The sequence below is a fragment of the Gallinula chloropus genome, assembly GCF_964237585.1.
Source record: "Gallinula chloropus genome assembly, chromosome: 1".
NCBI lineage: Eukaryota > Metazoa > Chordata > Aves > Gruiformes > Rallidae > Gallinula > Gallinula chloropus.
The window spans coordinates 207,115,798-207,137,506 of NC_140085.1; the positions used below are offsets into that span (position 1 = coordinate 207,115,798).

At 36.5% G+C, this 21,709-nt stretch overlaps 1 protein-coding gene across 1 annotated transcript in view; it reads right to left on the bottom strand.

Moving 5' to 3' along the window:
• Positions 1 to 21,465, bottom strand: part of PSPC1 (paraspeckle component 1) — a gene marked incomplete at its 5' end in the record, with an annotated part of 38,104 nt that extends 16,639 nt beyond the window's left edge. The window contains 6 exons of the mRNA XM_084274955.1: positions 8,692 to 8,800; positions 9,803 to 9,887; positions 14,970 to 15,166; positions 16,334 to 16,429; positions 18,913 to 19,214; positions 21,079 to 21,465. Coding sequence (XP_084131081.1) covers positions 8,692 to 8,800; positions 9,803 to 9,887; positions 14,970 to 15,166; positions 16,334 to 16,429; positions 18,913 to 19,214; positions 21,079 to 21,465 — 1,176 coding nt within the window. The remainder of the gene's footprint in view (positions 1 to 8,691; positions 8,801 to 9,802; positions 9,888 to 14,969; positions 15,167 to 16,333; positions 16,430 to 18,912; positions 19,215 to 21,078) is intronic.
• Positions 21,466 to 21,709: the final 244 nt, after the last annotated feature.

A 21,709-nucleotide genomic window follows, 5' to 3' on the forward strand; every position in this document is an offset into this window, starting at 1 on the left:
AATCTGAGTTACCAAGTGATTGGAATATGCAAGTATTTGCCAAAAGGAAGCTGAAAGCCAAAGTCTTCCTTGCTACACAGAGGTCCTCCAGGAGAAACTTCTAACAAATGTAAGTCTTTTACACATGTTATAAAAGCTGCGTACAATCAGAATAGTACAAAGTCAATAGTTTAAGATTTCCCCAACAAAGTTCTGGCCTGTCCACACATACAGCACTTAAATTTACAAAACATGAAGAAAGAGCTGTTAATGAAACTTCCTGGCATGAAACCAGGCTCCATAGTTTTTCAGTTTTTTACAGTTTTCCAGTTAGTACTTTTATACAACCTGGAGGCCATTTACAGTTGAACAGGAGCAAGATGAAGTAGACTTCAAGTCACTTATTTGAATAAATGGAGTTCTAGGAGAACCATATACACTGTACCTAGCAATTCTAGTATTTTAATAAAAAAATTATCAACTGAACGAATCAAAATGATTAAGAAAAATTGCTTTCTAATTCAAGCTTTTGACCTAAGTCCACTCAGAGTAACTCTTATGCTACAGTGACTGCTTTCATCAAAAGATAATCTAACAAAAATTATTTTTTTAAAAGTCATAATCATGTTAGGAACATAATGGGCATGACACTGCATAGAGACATACAAGAATAGCTGGTTCTTACCTGAAGAACACTAGTTCCTCTATAGATACATTTGTATGTTAAACAAATGTTTAATAATTCAGAAAGGACAGGGAGAACAAGCACAAAGATTCTTTGAGTAAATATAAAATGCTTAAAAGATTATAAAACCCTGCACTATATACTGAAGAGAAATAATGCCTTAAGAACCTAATTTTGATGTATTGTCTTTTTCAAGACAATTCACTGCCACAAACTGCATTCAGCAATGCTAATGAAAGCCTCATGTCATGTACGAAACAGAACTAATACAAATACTCTGTCATCCTACACAATACAGAGCCTGTGTTAGTGAGCCATTGACTACTTTAAGAAATCTTCACAGGGACAGACTTTTTAGTAGGGCCTGTCGTGACAGGGCAAGGGGCAAGTAGTTTAAACTAAAAGTGGTGATTCAGACTAGATACAAGGTGAAAAAAAATTTCAAGGGTGGTGAAATGCTGAAACAGGTTGCTCAGAGAGCCGGTAAATACTCCATCCGTGTAAATGCTCGAGGCCAGATTGGACGAGGCGTTGAGCAACCTCATCTAGTTAAAGATGTCTTTGCTCACAAACAGCTTTTTGTTACTAAATGACCTTGAAAGGTCCCTTCCAACCCAAAATATTCTATAATATTTGGGAAAAAAAATCTTTAAGTATATTTGACTCCTTAAATGTTAATTTCTCTTAACCAAGATATTAAACTCCCAATACTTTGTAAACAATTACAAAACAGCTCTAGAGAAACCAAAAATGCTAATTCATCTATTGAGAACACCTAATATCTGGCAAATCAAAGCAGAACCTAAAGGAAGACTTGATGGAAGACAGAAATATCAGACTTAAATTCAATATTCCCCATGGAAGACTTAACAACCCCTAACAAGCCTTAGGTCTTGAAATGAGATAAATCAATGTGGTGCCTACGCTACAGAAACGTAGTTTAAAAAAAGGGTAGATAAGGTACTTAGAGACATGGTTTAGCACAGGACAGGAACGGTTGGACTCAATGATCTTAAAGGTCTTTTCCAACCTGTGAAATGATTCTTACAAATTATTCATGAGAAAATCCCTAAGCATTTTAATTTAAAAACATCATTTAGGCTGGTATCAAAAGACCAGCAATCTCACCAAGACAAGTTAATTTCTGTGGCTTGGTTTACTGTGTGACTACTATTAAAATTTTCCACTCAGTGACAATTACTGAAATAAAAGGTCAGAGACTTACTGTTTGTGCTAAGAAAAAGACTACTTCTCTTCAAAAGAAACCAGATCTATAAATACACCTTCCTTACACTGAGGAACAGCTTCATTAACAGGTTTCCTCCTATCAAAAATTGTTATTTCTACAGAAATTTCACTTACTGCTTCTTGGGTGTTTTACACTTTCTTTAAACAGAGACCCTTTAAATAACAACAAACTTTTCTAAGTAGAGGAATTCATTTTGGCTGCAAGTCTCAATGCTACCAATTAAGATCTCAGTATTTTGACAAACAGATGAGTCCAAAATTGGTCCCAAGTAGACAACTGAAACTGAGAGTTAGTTTCTTCTTAGTCTGGATAAATACATGTACATACTCCAAGTCAAACTTAAACTCCAGTAGCTGAGGAAATAAAAAATGAAAGTTATTAAGGCAAACATTAATTTTAGCTTCTTCAAGATACATAGGGCATTTATCAAACACATACATTATCACAGGGTTTTTCTAAATTATTTATAAAAGCCTCATTCGTATTTGTCAAAAGATGAAAAACTAAAGAACTCAGTTTTTGGTAAAGTCAGGTAAGTATATTATTTTTGTTAACTTGTGAACAGTAAGAATTTTGAGAAATTGTATTAGAAGTACTGAATACAGACTTAGAGTAGATTTTTCATTTTTATCTGTAAAACCTATTAAATAGGAGAAGCTATGTATGCAAATTGAGCATTCTATAAACAAGCACACCAGGAGCATTTCAAGTCTTTCCATTAACAATTGGAACAAAAATGGCATCTGCTAAATCTGAGGCCTCATGAAACAGAGTGACAAAAGACTGATATTGTGACATTTCATATCAAGCATCTGGAAAGTATTCTTTCAGTTTCTTGATCCATCAGACTTACTGAAAGAAAATTAAGTTATAAACAAACCCAGATGATCTGAAGAACAGAGACAAACAGAACCCTTAGCAATTACTGGAGAATAAACCTGGGAATGCTTACAAGCAGTCCAACCACACCACCTAAATTCATACTGGAAATCTATGCACATTTGATAACGCATTAAAGGACAAAAATTACTTCTGAATGTCATTTGTTCTGTTTGTAAGTTCACATGAAGTAAATAATAGTATATTCTAAAGCATTTTGTCCAAATATTAGGTGATGGCAACAGAGTAAAAGGTTTTAGTCTCCTAAATATCTGCAAAAGTTATCACATTATATATTCCAAGTTCACATACACAGAAATAAGTTATAAATTATAGTAACATCGTAATGAATATTTGTTCCATTATTGGAAGTTACCTAAAGTACCATCCCTGATACACATAAAAACAATCTAGAAAGTCAATTATGAACCATACTAAAATAGTCATGAAATACTTACACCAGAAAAATATGTTCTACAAATAGCTTTGATTTGTGCATACAGACACATAATACGCTACAGAGAGAGGATTTAAATTCTGCATTGGTTTTTATGCAATGTCTTTTCATAGGAAGAGCAAATAGGACACTTAAAATAGTTTTTATACCTGGCTATATAATTAAAGCCTGAAATATATAGTTTCTGAAAAGAATGTATTTTATGGCTTGTTAAGGAATTATTGTTTTGCCTAAAGCACCAAATTTAGTATCTGAAACACTGAGAAACACAGGAAAAGCAAGATTTAAGTATCTGTCTATTACCATGTATCACTGCAATCCTGCAAAAATAACAAAAAATTTAGCAGTACTGGAAAACTAAGACCACCCACAAAACCACAAACTACCTATTTATAAACTGCTTGCTGACAGGACTAGCTTATGTTGCCTTATACAGAGGAAGAAACCTGATCACTGAAGTAAAACCACTGCCAAGAGAGCACAAATGTTTTGTCAGGTTGGGTTTGACTTTTTTTCCATTCTATTTAGCAATCAGCCTTTCTCCAAGCTAGTTTTACCTTATAAGGCTTTTAAGGTGTCAAATGCACTACTTCTTTCACAAGTACCTACGCCAAGCTGCAAGGAGACAATTCATTTTCCAAAGAGCCTTTATGAACTCCTATAAAGCTAAGCTGCTTGAAGAAACAGAGATTTTATTCACACAAAGCTTCACTGCTATCAGCTACCTCAAGGCTAGCAAGACACCCACGAATTTTTACTAGGACACAGATCAGATTTGAAAATGTTTTGGAGATTTTTATTCATTTATGTATTATTGGCAATCTGCCTTAGCATAGTTTAGTCTTTAGTAAGATAGGAAACAATTCTGCATTCAGTGAAAATTCAAACTGGAGTTTTTTAGCATAATGGAACCAGAAGACAAAAAAAAAGTGAAGTTATATTCACTTAAGAGCCAAGTTCTGAATTGCAGAAGTGTAAGGAAATCTGATGTCTATTTAACTTGTGAGTGGATTTAGAAGTTGAGGCATAAGATACACCTCAGTAGGCTCAAAACAACGAACAAATAGGAAGCTACATTTATAAAGTGCTCCAAACAACAACAAATTTCTTAGAACAAAGACTAAATATATGGGACTTTTTTAAAAATTAAATTTCTGGCATTCCTGAAGCTATGAATTTTGTTGCTATTTTGGGATGTGCTTTTTTTTACTCCTGTATTCTCATCTGCCAGAGTTTTTCAACTTAAGGCCACTACAATCTCTGCCGCTGAAGCAATCTTCACTACTTTAGTGGCTGCCACTCAATGCTGATACTTACACAGCACAGTTGAGTTGCAGTGCTTCTGCGTAAGAAAAATTAAAGGAAAGCAAAGTAACATCCAGAAGTAATTCTTGGAAAGACTGAGATATAAAAAGTTTAAGTACTTCATATACAGTCTTACATGAAAGAACAGTAAGCATTCAGAAACTGAAACAGATGAACTCAAAAGAAAGAGTTTTAGGTATGCAAGTTACACTTGGAAAAGGGAGAGATTCCTTGAAAGTAAGAGGATGAAGACATCCAAAATTCTCAACTTCCTCTTTAAACCATCAGTAAGAAGAGCTGTAAGCTGTAGGCCAGCATCACAGCTATTGTTTCATAAAGTACAAGAACACCTGACACTATTTTGCAGTGTTACTACAGAATTAGATACAAGCACTGTAAAACTAAGACTACAATGCCGAAGTACTTTGGTCTCCTTTGTAGACACAGGAAAACTATTTCAATAAAGTCAAAGCAAATCATACTCTTTTCACTCTTCCAAGTTGGCAGCATCAATAAAAGTAGTTCTTAAAACTGGAATTATTTGGTAAAAAGGCTCTGGTTGAGATTTGACAATGTAAATCTATGTAAGGCATTAACTGGATAGTAACCATTGCACAGTAATTAATGTGCTACTAGCATTTAAATATTGTATTTTTAAAAAAATTATGAGGCTGAAAAATAAAATACTGCTTCCAATCACCATCAGCAAGCTCCTCTTGCTGAAAGAAACAGGTATGCAAAATAAAAGTCAATAAAATATTACAGGAAAACAAGTTTCCTGATCAAGCTACTGTGAAATTGGAATGCATATATATTGAGCCCTAACAGCAGATTTCAATTAACCCTATTTTACAAAGCAAGTAACCAACACAGAAGTGTTTATCAATAACTTATCTATTAAAAATCACACAACTCGATTGATAAATTGTTTAGGCATCCCTAGGCTGCCCATTAGATTAACAATCAATTTTTTAATATACAATGCACCACAAACAAGAATGGTTCAGGAAGAGAAATATTCACACAGAAAACATTTTTATCATCTGTCACTGAACCAAGTAACTAATAGCTGCATTAAACTTGATTACGAGATGTTTTTGAAAAGCATTGTATGGAAAACTCAAAGTTTAACAAGTTAGCGAAATGTTACAGAAAGAAACTTCAAACCAGAAAGCCTAATACTGCAGCTTAGTATGAAAAGTTCCAATTCTGGTAGTCATTGCACTTACCATTTATGTCCTCCTTTTATACTGAACAGTAAAAAGGGGTAGGATATAAGTGAAGGAAGCTTACTTTTCAAAGCTTTTAAGAAACAAGAACAAGGATTAGAAACAATTATTATTTTCCTTCTAAATACATGGTTCGCAGAAGACTTTAGTATGTTACAAGGTTTATGCCAAAAGAGTTTATCAAGACCTGATATAGTAAAAACTATTCACCAGTATCATGAAATTTTCACCAAGAGGCAACTTTAAAACTCTTAAAGCAGAGAATAACTTTTTTCAGATTACATACAAGGCAATCTGATAACAAATTACCAGATTCTACTCACAGAGAACAAGTATTACTAAGAATAAATAAAAAATTGTGTTGTATAAGAAATTCTATTTCTTAAAAACAAAAAGGTTTGATGTATCATTTTGCAACCTCCAGAAATGCTTTACAGTTCTTCTCTACTAGAAGTTGCAACGGCTTTTCCAATTCCCCTTCACACTATACAACTTAAGCACAGTTAACTGAAGACATATTACAATCAACACCTATGAAGTTACAGGCCACACTTAGTTACATAGCTGCTCTGATCAGAAATACTTGCTAAAGAAAGTAAAATACAACACTTCCAATTTTGTTACAACTCCTCCCTTTAAAGTTCAAAGGACATGAGAAGTAAAGCATAAGCAAACCAGTGACCAGACTATTAAAGCCTAGCCTGAAGAATAGAGAAAACATTTTTTATATTGTTGAATATGACACTGCAACTTCAAGACATTAAGACACCAACTTTCATGTATATTCCTTTATATAACTTGTAACATTTTTGGTAGGGTTGTCACTGCACATGTACATCTATATATTCTTGCAGTGTGTTAATTAGTTCCAGAGGAACATACAATACCAGTAATGCACCTCAATGGGAAAGCTACACTCTACCAAAGCATTCGCCCATCTTTACCTTTCCTCAAAAATCAATTCTCTGCATAAAAGCCACAATAATTATGCATAGTGATTGAAATGCTGTCCATATGAACCATTCCTCTTCCTCTCTTATGCTACCTTTTTGCTATGTCCAGTACACAAATTTGAAGTTACTACTCACACAGAGATTAAGCATGAGGATGGCCAAACTCTGGCAAGCAGTTCAAGCACAGAGGCTAAGTAACATTATCTCAAGAAAGCTGCAAGAAGAAAACCAGTAAAGGTTGCTGTGGACAACATTATCTAGCTTTCTTCAGCATCCCAAAGCTGAAGGATAGAGGCCACAATCTTCTAACAGCAATGTAATCTGAAAGATCTACTGTCATATCAAGCCTGTGGTTTGGCTCCCCAGCTTCCCATTCCTTATAGCAAGCAGCATGGGTCAGCCACACAAGGATCTGGACAGATCGTTTATAGGGTCAGTCAGGCCACCCCAAAATATACGTGAGGATACTAAGGTAAAATGAAATTTCTTATTTGGCACCTACGGAAGTCACAATCAGCAAATGTGATTTCTAAATAACATGACAATTTCTTAAATGCTATTTCATAACGTACGCTTAGTAATACACGGGAACGCAAGAAAGGACTTAAGTTTTGAATTCTTAATCTTCATCACCCCAAAGAAAAGATATGTTGAAAGCAGGTTTGCATTACAATGTGAGCACATATGGAAATAAATTATTGTTTTCTGCTGCATGTTTCTCAAAACACAATCAAGGAAAGTCAACTGATAACTGTTAGTAACATCAAATGAACGATTTTGCTTCCTCCCCATATTTACTAAAAGCACTAAGGGGCAGAGGAGGCGAATAAAGATGTCCTACTGAGAACAGGAAATCTTTTGTAACTTCTCTTAGGATGTCTCAGAACATACATAATATATTCTTCTCAATCCTACAGAAAATGTTATGAAATAGAACATAAAATAGGTATCTCTCTCACCAAACCAACATCAGAAAGTAGCTGAGAAACCAGCAGTTTACTTTTGACTTACGCATCAAGTTGTACCTGTGAAGAGGAGCGAAATTCCCTCCTACAGACTACAGCTGCCATGATAATGTAAAAGAGCATTTTTTTTGATTATTCATTACTTCCTCGTTAAGAATAGCTGTAACAGTAAAAGGTATCCCTCTCATGTGAAACTAAAGCATTCACAACACAAGTTGCATTCACTAACTGCTTTGGTCGTAGTGAAAGAAAAAAAACAAATTATCATACCCTTGACCAAAACAGGTCATCCTAAAAGTTTAGAAGCTGACTCCTCTGATACCACCATTTGCTAGTCCTGCATGATGAGTCTTCTGAAGGAGAGTACATCTAAATTACTAATTTAAGTAACATAAAAATTACAGCGAAGGGCAATTTTTATTTTTACCTGTATTATTTTTTGGTCTCCTTTACTAAGAATGTTAAGGTTTTCCTCATCTACTTTTATAACAGGGTCAAAGGGGAAAGTGATTTTAGGCCCCATAAGAAGTTAACACTGCCCAATTTGTTTCTGAAGTATTTTTAATAAGTTAACGCATAAACCAAACCAAGATATTAAAAACAAGCTGAACAGCCTGAACTGGTTTAAGATTTAAATCTTCAATCAAACTAGGACACCTCCACACAGAAACACCATTTATTCCCATGACCTCGCACTTCAAAAATAGTTATTTTGTAGAAAAAATAATTTTCTGAATTAAAAAAAGCAACAATAACTTCTCAGGCAACCTCACTTAACTGAAGTGTTGCATTACCAGCTTGTAGGAAAAGTAATAGTGATGCCATCATACAAGACAATAATTACACTACTAAATCTGTACCACTCATGAGAATGATGCAATGGCTGAAGGAAAAACTGTAAACAGGAAGGCAGCAGCTCAATCCTTAGTATATAAAAATATTTTAAAAATTCTTTTACAATTTTAACTTTTGATATGAAATTGTACTTACATTGTCCATGAAATTTGGCTTAAATCCTCCCTCCTGTTGTCGTCGTAATTCCTCCTGTTCCCTCTGGCGCAGCATCTCTTCTTCACGACGTCGATGCTCTTCTTCATGTCTGGAACATTTTTCAAAAACTGTGTCAACTTAAGACTCCTGACCTGTTCAGTCCTGTATTCCATCTCAGGAGATAAGCCCAAGGATATGGACAACAAAAGAATATTTTGTTTTATTTTTTAAACAGCGTAAGGGGGTTGAATATTGCTGAAGGTTTGTTTGGGGTTTTTTTGTTGTTTTGATGCAGGTTGGGTTGGGTTGGTTGGTTGGGGGTTTGTTTGGGTTTGTTGTTGTTGGGGTTTTTTTTAATTAGAATACAGGTAGTTAGAATAGCAGTAGATTCCATACCTGTTCTGCCAGCTATAAATTGGTAAGCAGGTTAAAATACTCCAGGCTTTTAACAAGTCACTATGGGTTAGAACGTTTCAATAGTGCCAATGTCACATTTTTAACTCAACAAGACGTTTGCTCTTTTTTCTTATCTACATTACTTGTGATATTTAACATTAAGAGTGTGAACTCAATCAACTATTGTCTATCTTACATTTCAGCAGAGGCATAAAAACAAGCATTCGTATGAATCTGATCTTAAACAATGTTTGCAACATACCAGAAGATCAAGTAAAAATGGCCTGAATAACCTCATGTCAGACCATAAATTTACAATGCTACTATTCCACATGCAGTTCAGGAGCCCATAAATCTTAGAAGCACGCTCATATCTACTACGGTTCTACTACAGTCATGCTTCAGTCACAAGGCTGAAATAAACAATATGGAAGAACTTAAAATATTTCTACACTACTTAGGAAGCTCCAAAATTTCCAACAAAACTAGTGGAGCTGAAATAAATGAACAAATTCAATACATACATAAAAGTATTACTTTGTATTTGCGTAAGTGATCACTTTTCTGTTCAAAACATGAACAGAAACATCTCACAGCATGCTTTGAAAAGCAGCTCTTTAGCAGCAGAAACTTTATTTGATACCAAAAGCAAGCACTACATTCACAGAGGCCTGCAGCTGCGTGCCACACCTTTGGAGAGTAGAAGACAAAATACCTCAATTGTATCTGCTTGCGTTTTTGAAGTTCTTGATTTCGGAGTTCTTCCAAACGCCTCAACTCTTCTTGACGCCGCATGAGATCTAACAGGATTAAAAACGTATTTAAGATTAAAACTGTCAATCAACAATGTGGCAACACAAAAAATTGCTATTAATGTCAGATTAGAGTTCTAACATTCCATTTTAAAAGAAATTTCTCAACACGTTTCATTAGCTTCTTCCCACAAAGTCCGGTTTAGTTTATGTAAAAACACACTGGATCCATAGCTCTCAAACATGGAAAAGTACAGGAGTGGCAAAGCCTCAAAAGCAGGCTACAGAAACAGAAGTCTGAAGTCCCCAAACAAAGGAGGAAAAGCTCTTAGTCTCCTAAATCACATCCTGGTTTTACATCAATTTTATCACAACGCAGTGTGCTGAAGTCACACTAGCATAGAACTAGTACAATGTATACAGGCTTATACCTGACCTCCTGCAGACCACTGCATGGCACAGATCAGAATGAAGTAAATTTCAGGTGCATTGAGTATGATTTACCGTGACTCTTACAGCAACTTACAAATGGCAAACCTTTCAATGCTACCAGCAAGGAACAGCTAGATCCTCTTAAAAAGCAGGACACAACTAATAGCAACTACTTTTGCTGTACTAATTTTTTACTAGTCACATTATTGATTTCTGCATGGAAATTTATGTTTTCTTCAACTAATTTTAATTCTACCTTTTTTAAGAAAGCAGTTGTTTGCCTTCTCTGTCTTCACAGGATATACACCCCATGACATTATGTATATACACCAGGACAGACATCCCAGTGTATCAACTACGCCATTCTTTTGATGCTTCTGTTAACTGCGCCACACATTTCTCTATGCATTTCGTTATACCAATTAAAGCACCATTTTATCTATGCAAATCACTTTCCTCAAACTTGTATCAGCATATATTACTGCAACTTAACCTTCTACTTTAATACCCAAAAATAACTAGAATCACCACTTCACCAAAATATCACCTATTTATTTTCTTTTCTTACACAGAAGATTATCAGATTTTTACTCTCACGGCATCTTTATTGACATTAGAAGTCCTTTCTCAAGCATATTTTGGAGGCTCAATTTTTCCATCTCTTCTGCAAAATTAACAAATTTCACACATCAAAGGAACATGATTACACTGACAATCCACTAAAATCTAAGTCTGAGGGCTGCTTCTTTCCAAGCATGCTCCGATAGAAGGCTTGGCCACTATAACCCTGATACTCAGGAAGGACCACAAGCACAGTTTACTTTTTTAAATAACCTTTAGATTATTTCAGAGTACAAGTGCACATTTTTCTTTTAAAATTAACTTTTAAGTTGTTTCAGGAGATAAGGTTCCATTCTATGCTCAATGTTGTCCACTGTGGGAAGAGATGTTTCCTTTTCAGTTCTTCGTTCTTTGAAAATTAGGTAACATTCCCTTCTTTTAATACACTGATACAGAATCTCCTCCTTTCTCACTAATTGCTAAAATTTGTCATTTACTCCCCTTTATTCTTAAAGTGACAGTCCTATATTTTCCAGTGTCCTTTTTTTCTCCCCCACAACATAGTTCTGATTAAAATACTTAAAGAAAGGTAATAAAGTTCACCATACCAATTTATAATCCAATACCATTTGTCCATGGAAGAATCTTGGCACAAAAGCTCTATTAGCCAGATGAAAATACAGATCTACAAGTTTGGGCTGTGCACAGAGCTATCCATATTAAAAGACTGCCAGTTCTGGATTGGTATATATTGCCACACAGGCCCTTTCCCTGAATAAAGCCACAATAAAGCAGCTGTGAAAAAAACAGAAAGCCTTATTAGGTTCAGCACTTTCTTGTGCTTTAAAAAAAGGGCAAGGTCTTAATTTTACCGTCAACCTTCTGCAGGGCAGAGGGGTAGAAGGTGAAAATGTATTTTCACCTCAGGTATTAATCCTACAAACAGGAATACCAAGTCCAGAGAGATTTTAAAGTTGGTTTATCTGCTGATTTTTCAGGTTCTAAAAACAGAAAACACATGTTCATCTTACATATAACTGATAAAGAATGGAAGCTTCTGGTTAATTTTAGCCATACTTTCCAGCATCCTCATAAATTCCTTAACCACCATCATGATATAATATTTACATAAGTCTGATGCACACCACCAATAGGTAGATCAGAAACTGCCAATTTACTTACACACAGAAACACATATTCTGCTTTACAAATTACTTTTGATTCAATCTGTCAAAACATGACACTTTGAAGTGAAAAATTACACATATCAAAAGAATGAAGTCTACCTTCAGTATTAATATCACAACACAAAAGCCTGAGTACCTAAACTAACACGTCCTACTTAAAGTCCTATTAACTCACACAGCAATTTCTGTAAAACCTTCACCTGCAGGAATATGGACTCTGGTAAAATTACCCTTGTCATCATCTTTTTAGTTCCTGACAATGTATTGCATTTCATATTTTAAGAATAAATTCAATACACCTTTAAATCTGTAGTTTGGGTACCAGGTATACAGAAATACGGATTCTAAGTTCTGATACCTCTGAAGTTTAATTGCATCTTTCTTAAAAACCCAGTGATGCAATCTCATTAATAAAAATTAATATGCTTGGCATGATGCCAACTTATACCCAGAGACACTATTCAGACTAGCATGATTTTGAATCAGCTAATATCTGAAAATAAATCCAACAGGAAAAGAACCACCTTATTTTCATACACCCTAAAGCTGGAGAATCTGCAAGATTAAAATAAGAGTGTTTACTAACCCTCAGAGTTTGGGAAATTAAACATCTGCAGGTGAATAAGCAGAAATCTAATTATCTGGTCAAAATTCCAAGTTACTTGGTACCAAACGGGGAAGGAAAAAACCTCTCCCTCCCACACTAAAAGCCTGTTTTCTCACCAGAATATCAGCACCAAAAGCATTCATATTCTGGAGGCTCTTTAATGGAGTAATGCTCTTCATTTTCCATATAAAAGTGGAGCTCAGTAGATATTGTAAAGGATTTTTTTTCCTTCAATTTCCTTACAAGAAGCCCTTATACTCACAAAATTTACCTAAGCTGTTCTCCTATGTTTTACCATCAAGACTTTTTCTATACTAATTAACAGGCCACTGTCATCCTGTCTCATTTTCAAACATGATGAAAGCAGGGTAATTCAAGAAAAGGTGATCTCTAAACTTCCCATCAAGTACAGGAAACAGGCAGATGAACTCTAAAATAAATTAAAGAGCCTAAGTTATAGAACTGGATCATAAGCACTGTCATATATTAACAATTAGTTAAGTCAATGGTAATTGATCCAACCTGTATTTCCAGCACTGAACCATCTTTACCAGTATCAATCACACATATACATCAAATGAAAAATGTGTGTCTAACTGAATAGGAGGAGCTGTACTGTCTATTATAGGCATTGTTCTTCTATCACACTAACATTCACAGTCTTCACCTGTAAGGTATACATGCAAACCAAATGCTTTAACATTAAACCAAGAAACAACTTGAGTTGTAATTTCAAATGCTGCAGTAACTATTTGACATCTCAAAACAGCTTTTTTTTTTGTTACACTATTTCAGTACAAGAGCTTACATAAACAGTATGGTTTCACACCAACAGCAACCATGCCTATTTAGAAGAAACAGGCTAAGTAAACTGTTTCCTAATGCCAATTTGTTGCAGCAGATTTAAGAATACCATATAAAAAATAAGCTTCTCCTAATCTCTTTTTCAGTTATGAAAATGTTTTAAACATATTTTAAAAGACTACGTGTCTACCTTCAAGATATTCAAGCACCGGGTGCTTTAATTCCACTAACCAAGCGAATACTCTAATCCAGCTCTTACAGATTTTTTTAACATGTTCAAGTCAGTAGGAAAGATTAAGATAAACCAGTCTCATTCTAGAAAGTTGCATTACCAAGAAAAACGTCCTTTCTTAAACACAAGCATTAAGTAAAGCCAAGTAATTGAAGCAGACGACTATGTGTTACTTGAGTTTAAGTTTTGAAATGTATATCCACTAATACTTAAAATCTCAAGTAGTCCAAATATGTTCAAAATTACAAGGCACTCATTCTGCCTATAAAACTAGTTATTGTACTATCTTTTGATCTAACACTCTTAAAGATAAGAATTTTTTTAGGTAGCCATGACCTTCCTCCTTGAAGTAAGATGTAAAAAAATACTTTTGTGTTTCACTCATGCAACAAACCTCGAGATTCTTTCTAACCGATATGCAATATATTTAAATTTTACCCACTCAAGACCTGCTTGCAATTTAGCAGTCATACAGAGGGAACTAAAATCAAGTACTGTTCAATAGTTCTGACCTGGAAAGCAGTGATTACATGTCCCCAGCATTTTGAGAAAAGCCTGTTTTGGGAAGAATGCCATCAAGCAGAAATTGCCAGACACTCACCCTCCCACTGTCCTCACTGCCCAAGAAACACAAGCTCTACCCAGCTCCATTCCTAAAGACCATGCTTGAAAACAACTGCTAGAGGACTCTTTTTCCCCACAAGACCAGTTGTCCAAACAATTACAAAAGAAGGATATACAAGATCTTAAACATTCAAGAACGACTGAAATTCATAGCAACTGTCAGTTATTTTAAGTTGTTACATACATGTAACACTATGTACAGGTCATACTTCTCAGCTGGGTTTCAAAAGAGAAAAAAGTAACATCATCTACTGGAACATTTAAATTCATACTAGAGGTGCACAGAACAGCCTTAAGTACAAACTGTTCTGTACTTTATTATTTCTCCCTGCACGTGGTCCACAAAGAGTAGTTAGTCTTATCTAGTTAATATCTTAAGCAACGCCAAAAATGCAAATAGTTTTACTGATGAGTGTGAAGCTACTATTCAGTTTCTTTAGATGTACTACTTACACAAGATAAATTTAAGTGAAGGAAATAAAACCAAAAAATCACCTCTTTCTGTTTCTTAATCCATCTCCACAAATTATCAAGGAATACATGGTAGAAAAAACAGTATTTCCTTTTTCTCAGTTTAATGTACTTAATTAAGTATCTCACAAAATTTCTAACACACAGCTCAAACTACACAAAGAAAATCTGTGACAAAACAAATTTAATACTAGTAGATTATCTCATTTTACCTTGCCTCATCAGCATTAGCTGATGCTCATGTCTAGCTGCTTCCATTTCTGCCTCTAGTTTCTCTTTGGCTTCTCTAATGTTCCTGTCAACCTGTTCACGCTGTTGCTTTTCCATTTCATCAAGAGCCTTCCACCGTGAAGCATACTCAAACTCAAATGTTCCAGGCTGAGCAAAACGTGGAGGCTGTTCTCTTTCCCTAATAAAAATTTTGCAGTTAAAATGTACAGAAGGACACATTTAGATCAACAGCTGTAATAGCCAAAGAATTTATACACAATCAGTCAAGTTTGATCTGACTTTAAATCAACCTGTCTCATAACTACATTCTAAACCAAAGAATTCAGCTGTTAAGACAAGTAATACGATCAGAGAAATCACACAAAGATCTGTTCAACTTAAATATTTAGAATAAAAATTCCTATTTACATTGGTATAAAATACTAAGCTGCAACACTGGATTAACTGTGTTCAGCCTTCTGAAGCAAATAACCTATTTTATTAATGGACTGCTTTAATAAATACCAAAGCTTACTAGGCAGCTGCAAGCATTAGCCATAATCTCTTAAGCATGAAAAAGGTGCTAACATTTTTTTTCATATTTTAAGACTAATATTGTAACTACCACCAAACCATTTTAAAAAAGTGGTACTCTACAGCCGCATCAGAATAAGCATTTTAGCTTTAAGCAGTAGTATTTCTAAATGGCAAACAAATTTCAATATTAAAGATTACCAAATATTACAAATTAGTATGATTGGGTTAGGTGACTTCTCTTCCACCTCATGACATGCTCAAAGTTTTATCTGAATCGTGGAAGCTGCAAAGATTGACACTCCCCTGACTTCTGCCCAGAGAAGCTGTGGCTGCCCCCTCCCTGGCAGTGTTCAAGGCCAGGTTGGATGGGGCTTTGGGCAACCTGGGCTAGTGTAGGGTGTTCCTGGCCATGGCAGGGGGGTGGAACTAGATGGGCTTTGAGGTCCCTTCCAACCCAAACCAGTTTGGGAGTCTATGACTTCACAGGTATGGAGCTATTCAGAGAACACTAGAAATCTCTGCGGGATTAGAACACACCCCCAATCCATGAAATACTATAGGTTGGTTGCCAACAAGCTCCAACTGATTTCAGTGTAGACCAGGAATCTATCCCCTTTAGTAAATGCACACAATAAAACAAGGAATTCTGAGTTTTACTATGACTAGGAAATCTCAGCAATGTCCTCTTTTAATCCTTTGACACAAAACAGCACAACATACAATACACTACTTCCTGTCACAAACTCAAAACCTAAAAATCAGCATGTATTTACCAAACTAACTAGGTACATAAGTTGTGTTTTATAAAATAAAGTTAAACACAACCTACTTGTGATACTGTTGTGTTTTTTGCATTAGCTTCTCTGGGAGCCCATCTTCATCATCAAATTGCTCCATTGGTTCTACAACAACAGGTCGAGGTGTTCTGGAAGACAATTTCAATTTAATAACTGAATCAAATTAAGCTGTTAGAAGTATTTTAGCATTTTGAGGAAACACCCCAGAAAGCTAACATGTTATCTTTAATTCTTGTCTCTCACAAATTCTTCTTAAATCATAAAATTCCAATGAAACCTGTACTGGAAAATTATCTTTGAGAATTTTTTCTATACCCAAATCCAGCTATTCTGTCAATAAAACACAACGTGGTACACTTATGTTTACTATGAAGTAAAAAAGTTTAAAAAAAACCCTCAAAACCACCTACAATTACAAAGTATTTAGCAAGGAACTACTTTTTTATTTTCACCAGTGAGGCAACACCAGGGCCGTGCTTATATTGGGAAAGCATCAAACAAACCCAAATCAGAGCAACACAACCTACTTATATTCCCAGAGAATATTAACAGCTACTTTTGAAAATTACAATTGAAAACATCTTGCTAATTTGGCATTTGTATTCCAGTGATAATTAAAAAAACATTTAAAACCCATGCTTTGAACAACTATAGTCCCACAAATCAGAATGGTGTTTTATCTTTGAAAATACCTTCCTTGAATTTTCATTATCTGTAGCAATCAGAGGCAAGTACTAGACAGTACTGCCAAGGTTAGCAGTATGAAGATCCCGAATTGTGTAAAATGTTCTGCATCAGTCTTGGGAGCACAGCCTACAAACACACCTTAAAGCAGTAAGAGAAGAGCTAGAGAGACTATTTTAAAGATGTCAGCCCTTATTTATTGTGTTCCACAACTTTATTTCTCTCTGTAGATATTTTCACAGAAAAAAAAGTTAACACCATCTACACCTAAAAAAGAAAACTCTGGATGTCAAGGGCAGATTAATAAATGAAGTCTGGAATCACAGAACAACACAGCAACTGTTTCTTCTGATGGTATTCTGCATGGCAGTTGCTGATAATTCTGTTACTTGAATACATCCTAACTCTGGTGTTAACAAGTTCTGACTTAATGAAGTTTTAAAGATTTTACATCTCTAGAGTTTAAAATGCCTAGTTTCTATGTACTTAGACCATGAAATTAAAGATTTTCTTCTGATCGGGCAGAGTTTTCAGTTAAAAGCATAAAATTTATGATTCTAATGCAAAACATCAAAGTATTCATGCTAATTATCTTTGCAACTGGGCATCAGGGAACATGTCAGCCACCTAAGCAAGACAGAGACCAAGTGCTTTTTATTTACTCAGGCCCCAAGTAGATGGTCAATTCAATCCAACTCATCTATCCAGCTGGTAAAACAAGAATACCCTCCCTCATATCTTAGCTTCTGTTTCCCTGCCATAACCCTCATGCCAAAAATAGCACTGATGTAACACTGAACTAGATTAGTCGTTTGGCTCACTGTACTTCCATTCAAATACTAATGCCAAGAAAACTCAGGGGATAAGAATAAATTGCTGGCACCTAGAGGTAACACTATAAAGATGTATTCAGACTCAGTTTACTTCACAGCCACCAGATCATTTCAGATTTATGAGACTATCACAAGAAAGGACAAACTCCTGACCCTTCCCCCACCCACATTCTCCTGGCTACATTTTTTCCTTCCTCATCCTCTGCTGGACTTCATGGTCACAGCCAGCACATTAGGAAGCACCTTCACATGCTGAAAGAGCCAGAAATGAACCCAACAAAAGCAGGTGAATACTCTTCTGTTTCAGCAAGATTTATGAGAAAGTTCTCAAGCAGACAAAAGATCAACAGCACACCCAGGACAGGAAAAGAACTGTAACTTCCCCAATTTGATGGCAATCAAAATCCACAATACCTACTGTACCACAGTCTTTAAGAAAGTGTTCAAAAACATGGCTAGCAAGTGTGGTAAATGCAAAGCAGTTAAGTCTCTTCAGCAAGTACAGCACTGAGATATGCAAGAAAGAAGAGCTGTTATTTGCAAGTTTGCTTGCCCTTGAAATGTTTTCCAGAGATCAATGCCATTAACTTCTGCAGAATCACAACCTTCAGTCAAGGAAAAAAAAAAGTACTTCTGGCCTTCCAAGACATAAATAACACTTGAGACAGAAATAAATACAGGAACACTTTCCCAAGTTTACAGGGGTGTCAGTAATGTAGTACATTGTTCTGCTGATAAACAGATGAGTATTGTTTTGTTATTCTCTTACTGGGATCAAAAAGAGTGCAGTCAACAAAAGTAAGTCTCACTAGAAAAGCAATATTGCATATAGACAAGGAAAAGCAAAATGTTGCTATCAGACTCTCCCATGCTAATTACAGGTCTTATGAACAGCAAGCAGAGAGATCCTTTTCCTCAAAAAAACCCCAACATCAGCAATATTTGGGGTATTAATGTAAACCACCTTAAACTTCTCACCTCCCAGCTTTCGTAATTTGAAAATAAAATAAGAACTAGGGAACACCTATGAATGCAGTTCTCTTTTACATCAGGAATATATACACACAAATTCAAATGAAAGCCTGTGAACTTACGTTGTTAGCAAGAATGCCCCATCACTGCATCTTTCTAGAGCTTTCCGTGCTGGAGGTTTTGCTGCAAACTCTACAAAACCTTTTCCTGTAGCTCTGCCACGGTCATCTACTACAACAACAGCTCTTTCCACAGGCCCAAATTGAGAGAATGCTTGTTCCAGCAGCTCATTAGAAACAACAGGTGAAAGATTCTTGACTGTAAGGGCAGCTCCATGGGTAGCAAATCGAATTCGAAGTGGCCTGCTCTTCAAAATAGTACCATCAAGTTCTGCCTTTGCTATTTCAGCCAGTGTCCTAGATTCCTTTTTCAAGATAAAAATATTTTATATATTTTATTTTCAAAGACAACACACATAATTTTTTTGTTTCCCCCCCACCTCCCCACCAAAAATGTAACTTTTCATTCCTTATTTATTTATTTATTAACTTGAGGACATTAGCATTAGGGTCATTCAGCTTTGTTTTCCCCTCAAAAAAACCCACCGAAGCTCTTGTCCAGTGACTGAAGGGGGGGAGGGGGGAAACAGCAAGCACTCATCATCCCTTATGATTTGTTCTAACACACAACATAAACATATATTTCTGTTGCACATTAGATTTAACAAATTCACATAATGATGGATACATTTGTGCTGCTCTGTAAAGGCTTTCAGTAGAGTTGAAAACTTGATACTTTTTTAAATTTATTTACTCAGATGTTTGTATTCTACATCCCTACCTCTATATAGTAGGAAATAGTTTTCTCCAAGATCACAACATAGGATCTAAGGTGCATGGGGTTTCAGTTTGTTAAGTAAATGAAAATAGCACATTTGCTCATAAGGACTGTTAAATGAACTCTCAATTGATGTCCAATTTGAATTTCATCAACAAACGATGAAATTACCTTCTTTGCACATGTATTTGTTCTGCTCACATTTTGGGGCTCTCTACACCCATATTCATGACACATGCTGTACCAATAACTTTCTTCCCTCGCTTCAGAGCTGTTCACTGAATTAGATACCTGCAACCCCTTACATTTAAAGAAACAGTTCTTTAGATCATAGCCATTTTCTCCACAGTTTGACTAGGTAAATTGACCATACTGAAAAGCGAATTTCAAATAAAAACTATATCTAATCTGTATGACATTCAAAACTGAGTAATGACATGTAAATACAACCCATTTCCTCCAGAAAAGTGCTTTTTCGGGCTGGGGGATTCTCAGGGTAAAACATGTATGCCACAAGCACTTTAGGATGACAACCAAAAAGAAAAAAAAAATCCTAACCAGTAAAATCTATGGAAAAATCCCAACTAGAAACAACCCAAATCACTCTAAAGCTAGTCTCAGAATCACTCAAAAGCTGTTCTACATCCCAGAGATAAATCAGTGCATTCCAGACATGGCAGGCATGAAAACTAATCCTGCACATTAAATTGGTATTTAAATTCAGTATCATAAGCTTTTCAGACGATTCCTTTCTTGCATGTTCAACTTGAGCGTATTTAATCAAATACTGTATTATCACTGAAAATCTAGTCTTGACTGGAAACAAGTAATTTAAAGCCAAGATCCCATTTCTTTGCAATTCCGGGATCACGTTCCGTTTTCACGATGTGAGAGCGGTGGTTATTCAGAACAATCCAGTCGAGTCTCTTAAATTTTAACTCTGCTTTCATAGATAAAACCTATATTCGTCATGTACAGGCTGAAATTTGCGTCAGCACAAAAAAGGACTTGCCTTTATTCGTAAAGTAAGATAAATTTTCCCAGTTAGTAAGTCTTTATACAGGTATTACACGAACAAAACAGATCGCGCAATCACATCTTCCATTCACTGAAAAATCACAGTGGAGGGGGCATGAAATCAGCGGAGTACAGCGTAGTGTGGAGGGAACGTAAAACGTTAGGGGCTGTGAAAGCGGCTCACAATGCAGCCTTGGATGTACAGAGGCAAAAAGGGGGGGGGGGGGGGAAGGGAAGGGAGGGAGGGAGGAGAGGGAAGAGGAAGCAGAGGAAACAGCGCTAGCGGCAAGGGCAGAGAAAGAAAGAAAGAACGAGGGGCCCCTGCTGTCTTTTTACACCCACCCGACAAGGAAAGGCGAGGGACCGAAGTCTCCCGCTCGCAAAAGCAGCCCCTGCGTTACGAGGCAGCCAGAGAAGCTCGCGCGAATGCTCACCAGGCGAATGAAGCCAAAGCCACGGTCCCGATTGATGAAGACCTCGCTAGGCTCCCCGTAGCGCTCGAAGAGACGCTTGAAATCTTCCTCGGTGATATCAGTTGGCAGATTCCCCACGAACAGCCGGCAGCGCTGCGTGTAACTCTTCTCACCGGGTTTAAGAAAGCTTTTGATATCGATGGTGAATCCAACCTCCTGTTCTTCATCTCCACCTTCTTTGCTCGGCACCAGCGCCATGGCCGCCGCTGCCTCATTCTCCGTTTCTAGGCCCCGCAACCCTTTCAGGTTGCCGCCGCCGCCGCCGCCGCCACCCCCCACCATGCCCAGCGGCGCCGCCGGGGAGCTGTTCTCGATCCGCACTTGCTTCAAGTTCCTATTCGCTGCCATGTTCAGACCTCGCTCCTTTCTCTCTAGAGAAGGAGCCCGCTTCGGCAACCACCGCTTCCGACCCTCAGCTAATTCAAAATGGCGCCGCCGCCAACCTCGACGAGTTGTAACGTCCCTGAGGAAAGCCCCGCCCACCACCGCCCGCGCTGCCTTCCCCGCCCACCACCGCCCGCGCTGCCTTCCCCGCCACTGCTCCTGCTCGTTGTTGGCTGTTGGGAGGGGTTCGCGCCTGCGCCGCTCTGCG